Raw genomic sequence first — 18,426 nt, 5'->3', positions numbered from 1 at the left:
TAATTCAAAAATTAAAAAAATATAATTCAGTCACGTTTTTAATGCCGGCTAATAAAAAATTACACTGTCAGCATGCCACCTAACACCCTCTTTTAACGGTGTTTGATTAATTTAACCGAAAGTCTTTATTTGATTCAATTTTACAAAAATAAGGACTTAATTGAGACGCCGAAAAAGAAAGGGACCTATTTGAGATTTTAGGCGAAAATAAGGATATAAGGAGACATTAAACCTCTAATAAACTATTAAACTCAAAACTAAAAACTAAAAACAAAAAGAAAACTTAAATAAAACCATATTTAAATAATCAAATCAATTAAACTAAAATTAATTTAATTAAATTTATAATAATAATTTCATTAAATAAAATAAACAAAATTTACGTAACATTTTATAAATAAAATATTTCAATACTAAATAAATTAAAAAAAAGAAAGAAAAACCGCCCACGGCACGACGGATGTTCCACATCTGTTTCGCCTTCAAACGGATGTGCGACATCCGTCCACGGATATGCGACATCCGTTTCAGTGCCAAACGGATATGCGACATCCGTTCTGGCGCTCCGGTCATCTTCTTCGCATACACAGCACAACACAGTGAACACTATACGCACGCACAACACCTATCCGCGATCAAAACAATCCACCAAACCAAAGATACAACACACATTCATATTCAATTCAAAATATCTAAACAAAACTAACCTCCTCCAACAGCAACTTTCTCCACCCGCGAATGATCAACGCACCACCGACGTACCACCACCGCCACACCACCGCAACACGAACACCCACACCACCGCACCACCAACGGATATGGACGACACCAAACAGATGTGGATGATGAGAAGAAACGGTGAGAAAAACGGATCTCACCGTCAAAACAGAGAAGAGAATGAGAGCACGGATGTGAGAAGAGAGTGAGACAGAGAGCGGGGAGGTGCGGCTGAATGAGAGGAGAGATGATGAATTATTTAGGGTATTAAAATCAAAGTAAAAAGTAAAAATTTAAAGGGTCATTTTGTCATTATAATTTTTTTGGGGAGGTGCAGGGAGTATCGGTGGTGGTGGAGGGAGCAACCTTCCTGCCAACCGGCTGGGCCCAACAGTATTTGCCGGCGGCCCGTATCTTGCTAGAGCTCAATTACACAAAAAAGTAGACTTTCTTTTCTTCTGCACCTTCATGTTTTGTAAACTTCAATACTGTTTTCCTTCTTCCTATAGAATACGATAAAATGGGAGAGGTTTGAGTTTGTGTATTTCACCATTAAAAGTAAAAGTCCATCTTATTTTCATCCTATAATTAATGTAATGGTTAAGGAATTTTGATTTCATCTCCATTCTTTAAGTGGGGGAACAACCAAAGAAAAAATATTAATATTATTAAGTATTAAATATAAAAAATGATACACATCTTTACGGTTAAATGTTAAATATTATTAAGAAAAAAATTATAATTGTATAAATAATAAATAAAAATAGAATAGAAAATTAAGTAAAAATAAAATACTTATTAAGAATAATAAAAATGATCAAATATGTTTTAAAAATAAGTTTATGAGATTTTTAAATTATTTAAAAATATTTTAATAATTTAAAACAATGACATATAAGAGGAGAACATTTATTCAAATAAGTATATGATGAATACTGGATGAATATTTATGTTCATCTCTATATCTAATTTAAATAATTTGAAACATCAATAACATTCATATTCATGTTCATCAAAACTGAAACAAATTCAAATAATATTCACATGGATTTATTTGTTATTCCTATTTGTAAATCATGTTTATTTCACCTGATTTTAAAAATGTACATATTTTATCACTATTTTAAAAAAGCCGATTAAAAAAATATTTGACCTTATTTTGAAATGCATGATTAGAAAAGGGTTTCATATTACTACAAATCATACATTTTAAAACACCTCTCATTCCTCTCACTAAAAATATAATTCCATAATATATATATATATATATATTTTGTAATATACAAAAATATGTGAATAACGCTGGGTCTATACTTTACTACTATTATTTTCTTCTATATTTTTCAAATTAAAAACGTGACATTTACTAGAATTCTTTTTTTATTAGATATTTATTTTTAATTTTACTTTTTAAATTTTTTATATTAAAATAATTATTTTACCAATTTTACTGTTTAAGTAATTTTTTTTTTAATTTTAGCTGTTTTTTCAAAATTTAACTATTCTTTTAAACTTAATCGTTTTTATCTATTTTCTATTTCATTTATTTATAATAAATTATAAAATTATTCATATTTCATTTTATAATTACAATAACAATAATTTTATTATTTTTTATTATCATAAAAAAAATATACTATTAAGATGATTAATAATTGTTACCATTTATAAAGCCATATCAAATAAACTCTTAAGTTCACCGTAGCATATCAATTTTAACTCTTTAATTAATATAAACAAGGTTTAATGTTTCGGTAGGTCCTTATTTTCGTTCAAAATCTCAAATTGATTCTCTTCTTTTTCGACGTCTCAATTGGGTCCTTATTTTATGAAAATTGCAACAATTAGATTCCTGCCGTTAAATTGAGTCCAACGACATTAACGTATGGTTGACATGGCACGCTGATGTGGAATTTTTCTTTTTATTATTAAACATTGAACTAAGTCAGTTTATCACCCTTGACACATCATCATCTTCTACCCCCCAAAACCCTAACATTTCCCCTACCATCCATCGTTAGACCACCAGTAGCAAAGCTGCCGCAAATCGCCATGGGGATCCTTCATCACCTCCACCATCAATAACTAAAATCGTTCATCTCCATTGTAGAGATTTTTCCATAGAGATTTCAAGCCAAAACCCAAATTGCAAGCCCTAATTGCAGGGAACATCGGACCACTGCTAGATAACCATGAATTGCGCCACCTCAGAGATCGTCCAAAATCACCATGTTGCACCGCCTCCGCCAGACCCTAAGTCGTCGCGACCACTATCTCCTCCGCGAGAGGCCACCACACTCGCGCTTCACCACATCAACGGTAGCGTCTCTAATCGAAAGCATCAAGCCACCTTGCCACCGTCGGCTAACCCTAATTTGCTGCAAGCCGCTGCATTTTCCGCCACGACGCAGGAGCGCTTCAGTGCCACCATCAACCTCACGACCGTCTCACGCAACCCTCAACGTTTCACCATCATCAATCGCATCAGAAACCTATAGAAAAACCCAGAAATCGCAAACTCCATTGATGCATGAAGCTTCAACCTCCATCGCAAAAGACCATCTTCGTCTTCTTCAACGCGTCGCCACAACACACCTCCATCACCTTCGCCAAGCCCAAACCTGAAAACCACAAAATAAAAAAGAGTTCATCCTAAACCCCAATCGTGATAAACCCTAGTTAGCGAAACGCCACCATCGACCTCGCTATCAGCCGCAAGCCTTCATGGCCACCATGCCGCAACAATAACGACGCCGCCACCCAAACACCATTGAAGCCTCCATGGAAACCTTGCAAATAAAAAAACCACAGAGCCACCAGAGAGTCATCTTCACGCCTTCAAATCGCAAAATGAGAGACCTTCACATCCACCGTTGGTCGCCGTGAATGAAAGGGCGAAACTCTGATTCTAAAAATCTTCTCTAATCTATAGAATAAGTAGTGGCGTAATGGAGATGCCCGCGAGGGTTTCTCTGCTTCGTGATTTCTATGTGTGTGATTTGATCCACGGTGGTCGCAAATGGTGAGGATTTCACAGAGGAAGACGATGGTCGCAGTGGTTGTGGCAGCACGGAGGAGATGACGACAACGATATGATGGTTGCATATTTTTTTTGTAAAAAAATAAATAAAAAATATATGTAAGAATATATTGAATTTTATGTCATTTAAAAATGAAGCTCAGTGTGCCATGTCAACCATACATTAACGCCGTTGGGCACAATTTAACGGCAGAGGTCTAATTGTTGCAATTTTCCCAAAATAAGGAACCAATTGAAACGTTGAAAAAGAAGAGGATCAATTTGAGATTCTGAACGAAAATAGGGACCTACCGAAACATTAAACCTATAAACAAAATATCAAATTATAAAGAAAATAAAAAAATTACAATATCAACAAAGAACAAAAATATATCCAAGCTTTAATATAAAATTATATTATGTGGATTGTAGGTGATAGTGATGGAGTTGAATCAATGTATAGTTAATACATTAAATTATTAAAACAAAATTAAATGTTCTTATAGAGTCTATAACATATTGCAAAGACTTTCAATATTTTTCGAACGTCTCTAACTTTTGATCTTCAACATTTGATCTTCAGATATTTCTTCTTCTCCTAAGCATTAGTCCTTCGTAAGGTGAATGGAGATTGTGTATGCAGAAGACACTTTGACACTCAAGTCATCCTCTCACATTTGTAGGTAATAATTATGTAATTAATGAAAATGTAAATCATATTCTTTGTAATAAGTGTTATTTATACTTACTATATATGTTGTTGGGTTTTTTTTACCTAGAGGCCCTAGGCCCATTGGCCCAAATACCTATATCTCCTAAATTGTCTTAGTTAATCATGGGTAATGATGACTAACGAAGTACCTCAAAAACACTAGAAATGGGATTGAATAGTGTTACAGAAAAAAAATTCATAACCGATATAATATAGCACCTTCGTTGAGGATAAAAGATTTTACGAAGATTATTTAAAAGCTCGACTTTGGAATTGATTTAAGCAATAAGTTCTTTTCAAGTGTTATTCAATGGTTAAGAGATATTCGCTGCAACATTTGAATAAAACTTCATTTCTAATAAAAGTCGTTTGTTACAAAAAGTTTTATATTAAAGATAAAATTCCAACGGCAGGTTTTGTAAGAGAAGGGTTGAGAGAGAATAAAACAGTAAGTACACAGATATTTGTATACTGGTTCACTCTAATTGAACTATTTCCAGACTCCTCTAACCTTAGAGGGTTCCACTATAAATTTCAACAAGATTACAACTGAGTATTCTCACCATTCTTGTTATCCCTAAATGCTCCTAGTATCCACCTGATATACCGTTTAGTTAAGTTTCACCCACTCTTGGTTGCGTAGTAATTTTCACCACTCCTGGTATCCCTGAATGCTTCTAGTATCAACCTGATACACCGTCTAGTTGAGTTTCACCCACTCCTGGTTTCCTCTAGACAATCCTGGTATCAACATGATATGTTGCCTAGTAATCCTTAACTCACCTGAGTTAATCAGCAAGTGTTTGAATTCTCTTCAGAATATGAAATCAATCTGATTGCTTACAAGTCTTTAGACGATTACTTTCAAAGAGAGGATATATGTTCAATACAATTTAGTCTACAGACTCGCTAAGTGTTTTTCTATCTTTTCTCTCTACTTAGAAATAGTAAGCTTATATTACAATGAAGCTTGAAAGTATTTTTAGACTTGAGTTTTTTCTCTTCTCAAATATTGTCTTTTTGAGTTCTTGTGCTCTTTTGTGTTTTTCTCTCGACGATATGCTTTTTTGCTCTTTTGATCTTGTTATTATTTTCGTAAGTTATTCTCTTAATTCTTTCTTCGAATCATCTTCTATTTAAAGGCTTCTAAAAAATATCCGTAAGACTGAGCTTTTGCCTTGATATTGTGTCTTCTTAATCTTGTTGTATGAAGCAATCATTGTTAAAGTCAACTTGTGAGAGCATGCTTACTTTTTCAGTACTTTGACAAAAGTAGGTTAAACTATTTATCTAGCACGGCATCTGATGGAGAGAACATTCTGCAAATGTCTTTTTTGTTTCTAACGTCCACTTCTGATATGTATCAGATGGAGTAAGTCGATGCATGTAGTAGGTTATTTGCAAAAGTAGAGTAAATATACATGCAACATATATGTCTTTTCTCTTATCACTTTTGTTATTTTTAAACGTTGAACATTTAATGATTTTAATGCTTGTTCAAAACAACAAAGTGATTTTTACATTTTCTACCATTCGGGTAGCATTTTATCATTTAAGTTTTTTTAACTAAGACACCAAGCATGACTGAAGACTTCATCGTTAGATGACGTAGATAGTTTAACTCATGGTACCATCTAGTCTATTGTAAATGCTTTAGGATATTGCTTTCTTCAGCAAGTGCGTCTAACGAGTTGCCTTCTACAACTTTTTGGAAAATTAATTGAGACTTTCAAATGACTTATCAAAAACATTGTCTCGACACTTTTACATTCTAATTTATTTGAGAGTTTTGACTGATTACCATATGGTACAATATAACTTTTACATTTAGCAAGACTTTCATTGACACTTTAACTTTAGGAACCATTTAGTGTTACGTCTAGTTTATACCTAAGTGTTTTTCTAAGATTTTCCTATGTTATTAGGTTTTCAAAGTATTTAACTTATCACATGTGTTTCAGCTATTTTGATGATAACATATTCATATTCTCATTACATTTAATGGTGTTTTGTTAAACTTCAAAACATATGAGAGCGTTTAAATATTGTAGTCTTATAGACGATTTTGTCTTAACAATTAAGTGCCATGCATGATGTTGCACTAGCTAAATAGAGATGGGTCAAGTACATGTTGACTTAATGAGCCAACATGTACTCGTCCAAGGACGATATCTATACTAGTATGACTGAGGGTACTCGGTCATATATGCTTTTCTTGTATTTGGTTAGCTTACATTTTCTTGTTTGTGCATGTGACTACAATGACCGTATAATATACGAGAGTAGGTGATATTTCAGGTAATGTCTCAAGTGATGCGGGTGATGTTTAGATACGAGAAAACGAGCGGGGAAAACTTTTAAGGATTCCGAAATGTATTAAAAAATAATATTGTTTAAGTACTATAATTTTAAACAACTTTTTAATTTGATTTAAAGTTAAACATTGTGTATTTTGAGAATTTGAATTTACCATGGTATCATATGTTTTCATTATGAATGTTTAAGAGAAAAGAAAATGTGGCTACCATGACACTCCAAGAAAAGGGGTGTTACAATGTCATGGCAATGCTCTAGTTAGGACAAGCAAAATCTAGAAGTAACCAAGCCAACAAGAACAAGATGCTCAAGGTTTTAGACGGAATGCGGAATGATGGTGGTATAAGGTGGAGGTTGTCACGGTTTTGGTGTTTGAATGGTGATGGAAGGTGTCTTTGGTGGTTTTCTAAGAGAGGTCGGGGGACCTCTTGGAGGAAGGTGGCTAGAGGAGGCCCCTTGGGTTGCTCTATCCTAGGATGACCTTAAAAGAATAGTATGACAGAAAAATGGCAGCATAACTTTACTTTAAATCAAAGGCGATTACATAATGGAGAACACCTCTATTTATATGCCAAGGTGTCTTAAAATGGGCTAAAACTTTAACCTAAAAGAGTCACCTTGGTTAGCTTGGAGAGCAAGGAGAAATCCTCTCCAATAGTAGGGAGACAAGTGGCAAAAATCCTCTCAAATGAGAGAGTGACAAGTGCCCACTACTTATGGAAACACTCTCCATTCCTAGAGTGACACATAGCCACTAACTAGGAGGAAAACTCTCCAATGAGAAGCTTCCACATGTTTAGGACGAAATTCTTCTCCCTTATTCTTCAAGCTTAGCCAAAATGTTGACCCCTTGGTCAACACACCCATATTGAATGTCCAAGCATAATCAACTTTGGGCCTTGGCCCTTTGTTGACTTGTTTGGTCAAAATCCTATTCTACTTGGCCTAAAATATAAGGCTCAATTGAAATCCTACACTACTAGGCCCATAATATAAGGTCCAAATAAAATCTAGACTACTTGGCCCAAAATACAAAACCCAAATAAAATCTAGACTACTTAGCCCAAAGTACAAGACCCACAATTATTCTTACTTTACTAAATCCTCATGATCACTTAAGATGACCCAAGAGAAAGAGTTTAGGCCCATCTTCCATAGATGCCTCAAACTCTTCATTAATGTGCTAGGTCACAACAATGTGTATGCCATCACAATGTACCTTATGAAGATCACCTTCATGGACTTCTTTAATCTTTTATGCATCAAGTGAGTTTCCTTCCGTCCTTCCCTCGGTGCTTGTCCTCCATGGACAGATGGTGATGTGCTTGCAAAAGACATTATAAAGTCCAAGTTAGTAGGGTGAGTCAGATAACCGTTAACATTATAAATATCAATGTGAATCATTTGCCTCAATTAGTGTGCTATTTATAGGATAATTATGAGTTTGCGAACCCTCACTTATATGGATCTGGGTGGGCCATGACCTATTTATCTCATAAGTGAATTGTTTGATTCAGAATGTACTAAGTTAAAGAATAATATACCATTACAATATGTGAGACCAAATTATAATTAGATGGAAACAAACTAACTTGTAATCGATAAACATTAGACATGTATATTACATTTCATACTGAACAAACTTAATTTCACTTTAAGAAACAATTTTATCATCACTTATGGTAATATTTTGTTATTTCACCGTCACATTGTTTTAAATTTGTAAGATAGACAATTTTATTTAAATTATTTTCATGAGTGTATAATTTTTTTTAACAAAAGTAGTCCTATTTAATTTATATTAATTTTAAACTAATACATCTCAATTTAAAATAATTTTATAATGTCAAATTATTACTTAATTTTATTTAAATTAATTCCAATGTTTTATTTTATCTTAATTTCTAAAAATCATATTTTAATTTAATATATTTTTATCAGTATTAACTTTTTTAGTTTAGATAGTTACTCACATTTCATTATAATATAATTTACACTATTTATAATTTAACTTAAATTACTTCTATAATGATCTTATTTTTTATAATTTTTCTCTAATCTCTTTTTAAATTTCATGTTCTTCCGTAATCCAAACTATACAACTTCCACTTTTCTTTTTCCCCGTTTCCACGATTAAAACAAACACAAGCTAAATTACGGTCAACTAACGACACAAAATAAGAAAATTAATATAATTAAAATAAATAATTTTAATATAATCAAATTAAATTATTTTTGGGAATAGCTTTTCTGGCATCTATGTGTGTCTATTAGTGTTCCTTCATTAATTAATATATCAACATATAATCCATCGAAGCTGTCTCTGTATTACATTCCTGCATTAATTAAAACGTTTCAATTGCCCACCTCAGGATAATTGGGTGAAGAAAAAGAGAAGATTTTTACAAGAAAAGTAAAAAAAAAGAAGACAAGAGGGTGATATTGAAGTGGAGTAGGAAGCAGGTAAGGGAAGAGAGAGAAGAAAAAACAAAGAAGAAGTGGAGAGAGAAAGAGGAATTGGGAAGAAAAGAGTGAGAGAGAAAGAAAAGGAGAGTCGGCGCCCATTGTCCCCGCCGACCAATCATAACGTCGTTTTCAACCTCATCATACCATACCCACCTCTTTCTCCTTCTCTTCTACACTTCATTCTTTCTTCTTTCTCTAACTAATAACAATCTTCATTTGCTTTGGTAAATCTTAAAACCCTATCTCTCACTCCACCTCTTTCTCTTTCCCTCAGGTTCTTCCCATTTATATTTTTTTCCAAAATACGGAAGGCCTCCTTCTTCTTCTAGCTTAGTTTTCCTCTTCTTTTCTCTCTTTCCTATTCAATCTTCATTCCTTTCGTTTCCCTGAATTTCCTTTCCTTTTATTTTATTTCAAGAAAGGATTTTTTCCATCTTTTTTTTTTAATTTCGAGAGATATGAAGGCCTTGGCCGAAGGATCCTTGGTAGAGAGGTCTGACGACGGCGAAAAGGAGAAGAAGAAGAAGCGCCGATCCAATCGTCGATCCAAGCAAAACACTTCCCCATCTACAGGTACTGTAATTTGATTAACTTTTTTAATTGTTGTTGGGTGTTGGGGATTTTCTTTCTTGCCCGGAAGACAAAATTAAATCCTTTTTACTGGGTTGATTATGGGTATTGTGGATTATGAGAACATGGTTCTGTGTGTGTCGAAGTTGCTCTTGTGTGCTTGTTCTGTTTATGACAAGTCAAAGCGAAGAAGAAAGCGTGTGCCGATTTATATGTTCCTGATTGTAACACCAATAGCTGTTCTTTAACAATGGTTTCAGTTTTACTGGTCTTGTCTTTGTCACTGTTTCCTTTTGTTGGGATGGTCTTTGATTCTTTTAATCAATGTTAAAATGTATCGTGGTGGTTTGGTTTACCTGCGACTGTGATTAACTGTTTATTCTTTTTAAGCTTGAAGTTTTTAGATTTATAATTGAGGTGAAATGGTTTGAGGCGGCTATTTTGAGCGTGTTAAATGCGAAAAAAATGTAGTGTTCAGGTTTTCTCTTGTGTGATTCTTGGTGTTTTTTTTTTTGTTATTTGATAGCATCTGAAGTGAATGAGGCCCAGGGAATGTTGCCAGATTCAGGGAAAATTGAACAACCTACTCATGCATCCACTTCCTTGGAGGGTTCATTGAAGCAGGTCAATGTGGGTTCTTCTAATGAGCAAGGACTATCCAATGCATCAAATGTTGCTTTTACATCAATGCCCCCCATGCATATCAATGAGCAAGTGGAGTCTGTTGATTTGCGAATTGTGCCCGTGTATGGTGGAGGAATTGATTCTAAATCATTTTCTGAGCCCGCTGGTTGCAGAGGGTCATCGGGAATTAATAAAAACAAGGACACAGTTCCTTGTAGTCCAATTCGCATTTGTGGCCAGAAATGCATTTTTAGTCCACACTTGTCTTTAGAGGCTGTTGAGAAGGCATTAGAGGTTGGTAATGTGGTATTATTTTACTCACATGTGTGCACACAATTTAATGTGGCTACCATTGTTATGAAATAAAATTTGGTTACCTTCTTTTGGTTTGCAGAAGGGCGATGTTTTTAAAGCTCTCTTTCATGTCAATGCTCACAATCGAGTTGAGGTTATTCTCTAACTTTTATCTTCCAGTGTTTTGTTGCTACATTTTTGTTTCTTGTTTATGGGAGTGGGTGTGGAGGTAATTGATGTTTAAAATTTTCTATGAACTTATAGGCCTACTGCAAAATTGACGGAGTGCCAACTGATGTTCTCATTAGTGGGATTCCAGCCCAGAATAGAGCTGTAAGTATGAATGTCATTATATTTCCAATGTTTGTAATGGAAAAAGCTGCCTCTTTTTTGTTTTCTAATGATCAAATACAAATCACTGTGAATTATTATACTGCTTTTATGTGGGTCATTTTGCTTATACCTTTTATATCCATTCATTAAGATTTTCAGATTTTCATGTTAGCTTTTTGCATGGATTGATGTAATTACCTACCTAGACTATATATGTTGATCTCTCTTGTCCCATGTAGTTGACCTTACCTAATCAAATAAGGCTTTTGTTGGTTGTGTGTACTGGTTTATGGGGTGGATAGCGGATCTAAAGTAATTTTCTAAGGTGTTCAGCAACTACAATTTGTGCTCATGTGTTAGGGGCTGGCGAGTATACGAGAGAAAGAGATATAGGAGGAAAAAAGAAGGGAACCGAACGGTAGATGACATGGGCCAAACGGTTAATAACAGGGAGCGAGCGGACCAGTTGATAGAAGGTGGAGAGGGACCTAGCCGAGCGGTAGAAGGAAGAGAGAATGAGGACCAAACGGTTGGGAGCAGTGGGAAACATCCTAACTGACACAATAGTTAGGATGGGCGGGACATTTATTAGAATTTATGGTCGTATCTCAGGATATAATTACATATAGGGTAAATAAGGATAAATATATTCTTACCATATAATCATAATAAATAGATTATGATTATTCTTTACCTTTTCGGGAGGGAGTGATTAGGAATAAGATAGGGGAAACCAAGGGGGAAGGGTATGCTTTTGGATAATTAACTTGTGTAAGAGAGGTTATGCTCTCAGGTAACTGAAGGTCCCAGTTATTGGTTGTTATCTTGACTCATTATTTCTACTCAATAACAGTGGTATATTTAGTAAATCTCCATTGTTCCTTATCATTGAGTGTGTGTGAGTGAGCCTGCTGGTTACGTCCCATACTCGGGTACGTAACATCATGTGTGATTGAAGTAATTCTCTCATTTATGTTGGAAAATTGTAATTTTTATTTCTAATTGCATGGGGTTTTAGATTTAGATGCATTGTTTATTTCATAGTTGATATTATAACTGAAATTGCTCATTGTGCCTTGTATTACTGAATGTTGTGTATCTAACTATAGTTTTGTGTAGGTGGAAGGTGATATTGTTGCAGTTAAGATTGATCCCTTGCCATTATGGACAAAAATGAAAGGAGCAAATGGGTCTTGTAACAACACTTCAACACCTGAAGGTAGCAACCTTTTTACAGAAGATAATGATGTGGATGGTAAAGGGAAACATAAGGTAGATGCTGATCATTGGTCTGGCCTTTGTGGAAGCTATCCTGGTCAAAACAAGGAGGATGCTGATCAACAATCCATCTCCTATAAAAATGATTCTTTGACTGGAAAAGGAATTGTCTGCGATGATAATACCTCCCAGGGTTCTACTAACCATTTAGATCTACTTGGAGGAGCCAACAATGGCAGCATTAATGGACATCACCATGCTACTCCTGATTCCTTAAAGAGCAATTCTTGTAGTGGACAAGTTGAAGTAGTTAATGCTGTGGAAAAGATGTGTTTGTTGGTTAATTCTGTCCCTTCAAAAAGACCAACTGGCAGGGTGGTCTCTATTATCGAGAGATCTCCTCGTCGGGAGGGTATTGTTGGTCATCTTAATGTGAAACAGTGGGCTTCTTATAAGGAAATAACCAAAAAGGACATCAAGAAGAATAAGAACTTGGTTTCTGATAATGATTACATCCAGCTAATACCAACTGATCCAAAGTTTCCTATTATGATGCTTCTTGTTAGAAAGTTACCCGAGTGCATTATGAAAAGGTTGAAAAGTGGTGACATGACAATTGAAATGGATCTGGTAGCTGCACAAATTGATGATTGGGTAGAAGAAAATCCTTTTCCTGAGGCCCACATCTTGCACGTTTTTGGAAGAGGTGGTGAAATTCAGACCCATTTAGATGCAATTTTGTTTCAGAATGCAATCTGTTTTTCTGAATTTCCTCCAGAAGCTATGTCCTGTCTTCCGTGTGTTCCTTGGGAGGTACCTCTGAAAGAAATTCAAAGTAGAAAAGATCTCAGAAATTTGTGCTTATTTACTATTGATCCTTCAACTGCCACTGATCTGGATGATGCTCTGTCAATTGAGAAGTTACCTAATGGGAATTATAGAGTAGGAGTCCACATTGCTGATGTATCATATTTTGTTTTACCTGGCAGAGCCTTAGATAGTGAGGCTCAGTCTAGGTCAACAAGTGTATATATGTTGCAAAGGAAGTTACCTATGTTGCCTTCATTATTATCTGAGAATATTGGGTCACTTAGTCCTGGAGTGGATCGACTTGCTCTTTCTATGCTCCTGGATGTGAATCATGAGGGGGATGTTGTAGACCGTTGGATTGGTCGTTCTGTTATACACTCATGTTGTAAGCTTTCATATGACCATGCCCAGGACATCATTGACAGGAATTTTGATTTTGAAGGTTTAAAGAATACTAAAGATGGCTATCCCAGAGTGTATGGCCATTTTGAATGGCCTGATGTTATTATGTGTTTGAAGAGTCTGTATGAAATTTCAAATGTCTTGAAATGCAAGAGGTTTACTGATGGGGCTCTACGGCTTGAGAACCCCAAAGTTGTTGTCTTGTTTGATGAGAATGGAGTTCCTTATGATAGTAAGCTTTCCGAAAGGAAAGAATCAAATTTTCTTGTAGAGGAATATATGCTTTTGGCCAATAGAGTTGCTGCTGAAGTCATATGTCGAGCTTATCCTGATGCGGCATTGTTACGGAGGCATCCTGAACCTAATATGCGAAAGATGAGAGAATTTATGGCATTTTGTCAGAAGCATGGTTTAGAATTGAACACGACTTCCTCTGGTCAATTCCATTGGTCATTAGAGCAGATCAGGGAAAAGCTCAAGGGTGATCCTGTGCTTTACTATATACTTATTTCTTATGCTGCTAAACCAATGCAGTTGGCTTCTTACTTCTGTAGTGGAGATTTAAAGGATAGTGAAAATGAATGGGGTCATTATGCTTTAGCTGTCCCATTTTACACTCATTTTACATCACCTCTGCGTCGGTATCCTGATATTATTGTTCACCGGACATTACTTGCTACCATAGAGGCTGAGGATTTGTATATGAAGCATCAAAAGGCTTTGCAGGTTCATAAGGAAATGGATGTTGCGAAAAGATGTTTCACTGGTATCAATTTTGATAGAAGTGCTGCAGAATCCATCAAGGGAAGGGAAGCACTATCAGCTGCAGCTGTGAAGTATAGTGTTCCAGGTGGTGAAATACTTGCAAATATTGCTGCTCATTGCAATGAGAGAAAGCTAGCTAGTAGAAATGTTAAGGATGCCTGTGATAAACTTTACATATGGTTTCTCCTGAAGAAAAAGGAGGTATAGTTATTCTAAATCATTCTCTTAGAGTTGTTGCGAATGAGGCAATCATCATGCAACTTTTTCATAGCCTTTTGTTTCTGGGGAAAGCTTTTGGTTCTTCTTATGTTTCAAGTTTAGGTCTCGATTTCATATTTTCCTTTGCACTTAAAGTCTAACTTCTCTTCTGCAGGTCTTATTGTCAGAAGCTAGAGTTATGGGACTTGGCCCAAGATTCATGTCAATTTACATTCAAAAGCTAGCTGTGAGTAACTTCTGACCATATGCAGTTCTAATGTGCACTAGAGTCAAGGTGTCAATGTGTCTTTTCAGTAAATATGTTTTTTTATGCAGAATAGCTTCCACATATCACTGGACTAATAAAATGGCTTATATAATCTCTCTATTTTCTGTTGATGGTTGTCAAAAATAACCGTGTTTTTATTTTGTAGGCAATGATAACATCATGTTTTGAAAACTCATGTTTTAAGAGGTTGGGTATTAATTGAATAAGTTGTGTACTGACATAACATTACTCATCATGGAAAAAAAAGGCTTGGTTGCTGGTACTTGGTGATATGTCTATGTAACCTTAATAAATGATCTACTACATTTTTTTGTAATTTATCCAATTACCATAAGAGAAGTACCTTTTCCATTTCACTACGGAAGGAAGCTTAAGTTCATTTTCTTGAAAATTTATAACCGCAGGAATATTGTATCTAACAAGTGTGCGTAATTATTCTCTGTTAAGTTGGAGACACCAAATGCAACAAATATTGTCGCTCATAGAATTTTCATATTCTATATTTTGCAATTAATAAAAAAGAAGATTTGCGTAGTTTTACATTGTACAATTTGTGCTTTCTTTCAAGTAACTGGTGGCATTCTTATGATTGTTTTGTACATTGTTGATATTCAGATTGAGCGACGCATATATTATGATGATGTGGAAGGCTTGACTGCAGAATGGCTTGAAACAACATCCACGCTGGTGCTCAACATGTCAACCACTAATAGGTGTACATTTAGGAGGGGCTGGTCTAACAAGTGGAGGGCGATTGAAGAAGTTGCACTGCTTTCTTGTCCATATAACCTGAAAATTACCACGGATAATTCTAACCAGAGTGATGTAATAAAAGTGGATGCGGAGACTGAAATTGACCCCTTAGTTTTTCCGCTCACAGTGCATGTTCTTTCAACAATTCCAGTGGCTCTTCATGCTGTTGGTGGTGATGATGGGCCCCTTGATATTGGAGTAAGGCTCTACATGAGCTCCTATTTTGGGTGAGTTGGTAGTTTTATGGTGGCAGATTTTTATGGGATGAAATGTGGAATAGTGTATAGTTCGACGTAGGTGGGAAAATTGCATTGTCTAAATTTGCGAATGTACTATGAACTTGTTTAAAAAAACTGAGATTGTGTAGGAGTGTAGATAAAAGCAGGAGGTTCTGTTATAGATTTGGCCTCATTGCCTGTTTCTAACAGAACCTTATTGGAATTGGCGCTTGTTTTTGTTGGCCCGCCCGTTCCATCTACTTACTATTTGCTCGTATTTGGTTCTCTATTTGCAACCCAATAATTTTTTATTTTGGGTTTATCAAACATTTTTGTATGTTACTTTCTGACTTTGGTCAACGTTGAAATGGAATAATCTTGTGTTATACCGTTGCTACTCTCATTTCCCATTTCTGAATAACGAAAACTCATGGAAATTCAATGAAGTTTTTGTTCATTTTTATTTCTTACGATGATGTTCCAAGTTGTATAAAGTATTAGGAGAATTTCGACAATTTTTTCAACCGTAATCATCTTTAGATAATTTGATTGTAATTATAGACGTCGATTATATTTTTTCTTTTTCAAACATTTGTAGTGAATTTGATTCTTCAGATCTTATAGGAAATCGTTCACTTAAATTTACAAAATAAAAGCAATATTATTTTCATTCTCTTGAATTTAATATCAAACTACCAACGAATTTTTTCTTAAAGAAGGTTTATTTTTTTTATTTACTCTAAAAATGAACCGTTTATTGGCGGCAAAAGAAGAGAGGGAGAAGAATAGCCGCAGTAGATGGCTTCAGCATTTGGGTGGTTCGGTCCTCTCATCGATCTCTCGAGAGCCTCTTCCCACATCGGCGATTTCGTTCAGCTTCTCGTCTTCGTTCACCGTTCCTTCCCCGTTCAGGTCTCATACTCGGTCCTCTCTCTACTCAATCCCTCCTTCTTTTACTGTTAACTTAATTCCGTCCCTTTCTCTCTCATCACCAGTGCAAGTCCTCCAAACGAGATATAACACGAACCGACATTGAAGTCGGTGACGATACGACGCCGTATTTCCTAGTTTCTCTTTGGCAGAAAAACATGGCCTCCATGGTAGCAGCCGGCGATGTCGTCTTGTTACAGAGTAAATTCGTTTCTTCCAAACTTGTATTGTATCTGTTGAGATGACGGCGTTAACTAGCGCTGGTTGCACACGTTACAGATTTCAAGATTGCGAAATATGGCGACGCTGTTGAGGCCAGAACCGTTCAGTGGTCCTCTCTGATTTCCTTGGTCCACCCTCACCATTCTCTTCTCTCTAAGGGTCTGTTCTGTACTTCTGCTCTTTCTTTGTTATTTTATCTGTTTGGTTAAGTTATTATCTTCATTATTCATAATTCTTCGCACATTTGTCTGTTGTTTTGTTTTTTCATTTTTATACATTCCAAGCAACTGATCATGACTCAACAAAATACACCTTCTATTCTTGATGTTAAATCTTGTGTGACGGTGTACAGCTAGTCAAAAGTGATTCAGGTAACTCCACCTTTGTTGTACTAATAGAAGTGATATATATGCTTTAAGTGTTTGTAACGTTATTCCATAATTGATTTTAGAGTTTCATCATGGTAACTCTACTGTCAACTTTCATGGCATGGGCTACAGAAGTGAAAGTTTAATTTTGATTGTACCGAACCTAAGTCTTCTGTGGTTTATTTAAGTCTTTTCTAATGGATTAATGATGCCCGCAAATTCCACGTTACCTTACATCACATGTGCACAGTTTTTACCATTCGGTTGCAGCTAATCTGCTAGAACTCTCTACTCACCCATGTAAATGTGAGATACTATTAAAATTATTGAATGCGGATATAATTGGTTACTCTATGCTTTAAAAGTTTTGATTTTTATAATTTGGTTTTATGCAGCGGTTGAAGAGTTGGTAACGGGTTGCCGTGTTGGCGCAACAACGAAGGATAAGCTTAGGAGGGTCATAAAGTGGGTGCAACAGTCTCGTTCCACTATTTGCAACATCAAGTTGCAGTCCAATCAAGTATTCCCTTTGCCTTGTAATTGTAGCCCCTGTTATATAATTTATTACAAGGGTGTGAGAATACCTCATGGAACCATAAAATTATCATGAGCACACAATATCCTAATATTATATCACGTAGATTTCATATTTTAGATTTTAATTTCCTTTACAAAAATGGTTGTCATTGACAAGCTCACTTGAAAAACCAATTAATACGCTTCATGGATACGGTATTCGTTAAGATATACTGATGAATCTTCTGAATGTGATAGACGCAGCAAATAGAGCATCTGGCAAGAAACTGGACTGTGCTTGAAGAGGAACGACCTAGGGACTGCTTTTCACTCATAGAAGTCTCTCAGCTAACAACAACCTGCAAGGCGGTAGTCTGTGCATCTATTGGTGAAATTGTTCCACTGCATTCCTCCAGGACTCTTGGTGATACCAAGAACGAGAAGATTTTCATTAGTAAGAGAGTTTACAGAACTAAGGATGGTAACTTGGTCGATGATCTCATATGCACTGGCTGTCAGCTCTGCGGTTCACCCTTGGATTCAAAGTACTAAATTATATGATCAATTAATCCTTCGTGTTGTGCCTTTCATTATGATGAGTGATAATTCTACCTTTCTTTCAGATTTGAGCAAAGTGCTGTTCCACTTATCTGTTGGAAAAGTTCAACCCGCCTTCACTCAATATG

At 35.4% G+C, this 18,426-nt stretch overlaps 1 protein-coding gene across 6 annotated transcripts; it reads left to right on the top strand.

Annotated features, from left to right (window-relative positions):
- Positions 1 to 9,222: 9,222 nt before the first annotated feature.
- On the top strand, positions 9,223 to 18,022 carry LOC108338234 (DIS3-like exonuclease 2). Of its 6 annotated transcripts, XM_052879967.1 has the most exons (10): positions 9,223 to 9,454; positions 9,687 to 9,803; positions 10,327 to 10,718; positions 10,819 to 10,872; positions 10,983 to 11,051; positions 12,171 to 14,447; positions 14,620 to 14,691; positions 15,349 to 15,713; positions 16,475 to 16,616; positions 16,700 to 16,835. In XM_052879967.1, exons 2-9 carry the CDS (start codon positions 9,689 to 9,691, stop codon positions 16,491 to 16,493), a joined length of 3,363 nt encoding a protein of 1,120 aa, XP_052735927.1. In that variant the 5' UTR covers positions 9,223 to 9,454; positions 9,687 to 9,688; the 3' UTR covers positions 16,494 to 16,616; positions 16,700 to 16,835. The 6 variants fall into 6 exon arrangements, with proteins under 6 accessions (XP_052735927.1, XP_052735929.1, XP_052735930.1 ...); XM_052879969.1 differs by lacking the exons at positions 16,475 to 16,616; positions 16,700 to 16,835 and adding exons at positions 17,620 to 17,744; positions 17,999 to 18,022 and having other exon boundaries at positions 9,223 to 9,803; XM_052879970.1 differs by having other exon boundaries at positions 9,223 to 9,803; positions 10,350 to 10,718.
- Positions 18,023 to 18,426: the final 404 nt, after the last annotated feature.

The sequence above is a fragment of the Vigna angularis genome, chromosome 7 (assembly GCF_016808095.1).
Source record: "Vigna angularis cultivar LongXiaoDou No.4 chromosome 7, ASM1680809v1, whole genome shotgun sequence".
Taxonomy (NCBI): domain Eukaryota; kingdom Viridiplantae; phylum Streptophyta; class Magnoliopsida; order Fabales; family Fabaceae; genus Vigna; species Vigna angularis.
The sequence above is the reverse complement of the archived record's forward strand: the minus strand, read 5'-3'. Positions and strand labels throughout refer to the sequence as shown.